A 3,169-nucleotide genomic window follows, 5' to 3' on the forward strand; every position below is an offset into this window, starting at 1 on the left:
GTATCAAAATTGAAGATTGTTTGATGTAAGATTTTAAATGATGACATGACAATAAAGTGTGCATGTGTTTGTGAACACATACATATACATATATATATATATGTATACATTCAAAGAATTAGGTCATATTGAATATGAGAAATATAGCAAATATATGTTTATCATTGCCAACTTTTAGCAAAATAAGAATAATTTTTTAAAAAAACTTACAGAATACTTTCTATTATAGCATAGAAAGATGCTCGCAAGCCCAAATCAGAATGTTGGGTGTGTAACATAATTTGAAAATAGTTCTTTACGCGAGGTTTTACATATCTTGTTTCATTGGTAAACATCTCTGATGAAATGGGATACAATTTGCCATTACCTCAGGTACAGACTTTCACTCATATTGCATGCTCTCTCTCTCTCTCTCTCTCTATTCTGCATGGCTATGGAAGTATCTTACATATGTTTTTGCTTTATGAAAACTTCTAACATATGTTTTAGGTGTATGAGTGTATGTATGCATGAGTGTGTGTGACCATTGTACACACTAAAGTATATGATGGTCTCCAATGAGAAATACTTACTATTTATTAGATCAGAAGTACGTTTCTTTACCTTTCTTTTTTTGTTTCTTTTTTTTCTTTTTTTGAGCATATTTCCACACAAGATTAGCACCTGATATAGATATTTGATACTGCAGCCATCTATTAATATTTTCCTTTTAAATCCATTTTCAATTCCTCTTAATACTTCCATTCTCTTAGCCTCCAGAGCATCTGCAACTTGGAGTGCACATCCATCACCTAAACATCTGGATAGGTAACGGAAATGCTGAACAGGCAACAATGAGTCAGTTTTCCGTCTCCAGCCTTAGCGGTGAAATCCAGACAAAGCATTCCACTGCTGGACATGTGACATCTAGTTCAGACAGTTTACAAATGCCCTGGTGACCATCCAGAGAGAATTTAGTCAGCTTAAATGCTTATATGGTTTAAACATTGTTACCTTAATCAAAGCACATTATTTTACTTTGTATAGTGAACTGATCAATAGCCGACCATAACCAAATACGAGAAGACTATTCTACAACACCAGGTAGGTTATTTTTGTCTTTTATCTTTTACTATGCTGGGGCATCACCTTGAAGGGTTTAGTTGAACAAATTTGCCCAAGTACTTATTTTTTTAAATCTGGAACTTATTCGATCAGTTTCTTCTACTGAAGTGCTATGTCAGAGAGACAACCAATACTGGTTGCCAAGCAGCTGGGGGAGGGGGCCAAACACAAACACGCACAGTTGTATGTATGTGTGTGTGTTTCTATGTACCACATCCTAGGATGGATGAACAAGGATAGTTCTTATAGATTTGGATAACTAAAATTGTTAAGTTTTCAGCTGCATGATTCTTTCTAATGCTTACCTATAGCCATCACAAAGTCCAAGTACAAACTACATTCAGCAGAGTAAATTTAAGCAACAACAGACAATAGTTGTATCAAGTCTTATCTTTACCCATGTAGAGTCATTTTCTTTGCTTCTGTGTGTGTGTGTGTGTGTGTGTGTGTGTGTGTGTGTGTGTGTGTGTGTGTGTGTGTGTGTGTGTGTGTGTGTGTGTGCATGCGTGTGATCTGACTGCAAGTTCTCCCAAGTTTAATCAATATTTTAAAACAATACTTTAAAATTCAAATAAATTCCAACAGCAACTGTCAATAATAATAAGGCGTTGTATGACAAACAGCATGACACTGTTTGATGAAACAAAGACAAATGTAACAATGATAAGCTGTAAAATGAAAAATATTTATGAAAAGTATAGCCAATGTTAATAAATTTTAAGTTATTTTAGGGTTTTATAAGTTACAGTGAAAAGAATAGAAATAAAAAATTATATTAAAAAAATTTTTTTTTTTTTTTTTTTTAATATCTAACGGGGTAGTGAGTTACAAAGCCATGCAGACTATTTCACCAAAGCCAAAGAATGGTACCAGCAAAGCAGAGACGTAAGCTTAAGAACATGTAAATATTTTTAATATAGTAAAAATGAGTGAGGAATGGATCAGATTAAATAATTATGTTATTGATGGTAGCTTATTTAGGAAGAGTTTGTGTAGTGCTAAGCACTGATAACCACTGTGCTGGTGTAGTGTTGTGTGCAGTGTTGTACAGATCAGTGTAACAAGCAAAAATGTCTGAGATACGTTTAGTTTCTTTGATATTTTGTCTATTACTGGTTCAGATTGATTTTTGGATTGTTATGAAGGCAGCTTCCTCATAAGTTGAAGTTTACATACTTTTTCCTGTATGTATTGCATGTAGTAGTTTCAAGCTAAATCTTAAAACCGAATAAGTCTATCTCTCCTGTTATACAACAGATTGCTAGAACAACTTTAGTAAAGAGAATGAAATATAGCAAGGAACAAAAAACAAATATAGCAATTTAGTCGCTTAAAAAAAAAAAAAAGTGGGGGAGGGTGGATTTAGTTTCAGCAAGAAACAGAATTCATTAAACAAGTGATTCTATTCACCTATGAGAAAAACAATGTGTGCTCCAACAAAGAACAGTGTGACAGAATAAGGGGTAAGTTATGTTGTTAATTGAGTCCGTTAGAGCGAGCGACCAGCATGCTGTTTGGATGAGACACCATTACCCCTAGTTGATTTAGTGTTCGTTGAGTTCTTAGTCCGACCACCAGAGGGTGCTGAAGCAGCAGTTGCAGAAGAAGGGCAGGATGGAGACGTACTCCTTGGTGATGGAATACGACTACGGGTAGTAGTGGAAGGAGCTGACTTTTTAAGTTTAGTGCAGCTGTTTTTACCATATTTGGAGAGAGGCTTTGGTGATGTGCTCCGTTTGACCGGGCTTTGCATGCGACCAGAGTGCTGAGCAGATATATCAGCAGGCGAGCTTTGGGTCAAATCCATTGTTGACCAACTTCGGCGAACAGGACGTGTAGGGGTTTGGCACCCAGATCCAGGCTTTCCTAATAGCAGGTAAAATTGGCAACAGTGATCAGTGCTAGACAAGGAAGGATTGATTAACAAATAAACAATAAAAGTAATGAAATGCTTCTTTTTTTTAATGGAATAACTTATAATTCAAATCTTTCAGAGGGAGTGATTCCAAGATTTTCCACTTCCATTCTTCATAGACAGCTTCTTCCATATATATATATATATATA

The 3,169-nt window shown here is 35.2% G+C and overlaps 1 protein-coding gene across 1 annotated transcript in view; it reads right to left on the reverse strand.

Annotated features, from left to right (window-relative positions):
- LOC106882850 (uncharacterized) overlaps positions 1 to 3,169 on the reverse strand; it is a 191,012-nt gene that overhangs the window by 10,647 nt on the left and 177,196 nt on the right. The window contains exon 33 of the mRNA XM_052971999.1: positions 2,806 to 2,970. Within this exon, the coding sequence (XP_052827959.1) occupies positions 2,806 to 2,970 (165 nt within the window). The remainder of the gene's footprint in view (positions 1 to 2,805; positions 2,971 to 3,169) is intronic.

The sequence above is a fragment of the Octopus bimaculoides genome, chromosome 11 (genome assembly GCF_001194135.2).
Source record: "Octopus bimaculoides isolate UCB-OBI-ISO-001 chromosome 11, ASM119413v2, whole genome shotgun sequence".
Classification (NCBI taxonomy): domain Eukaryota; kingdom Metazoa; phylum Mollusca; class Cephalopoda; order Octopoda; family Octopodidae; genus Octopus; species Octopus bimaculoides.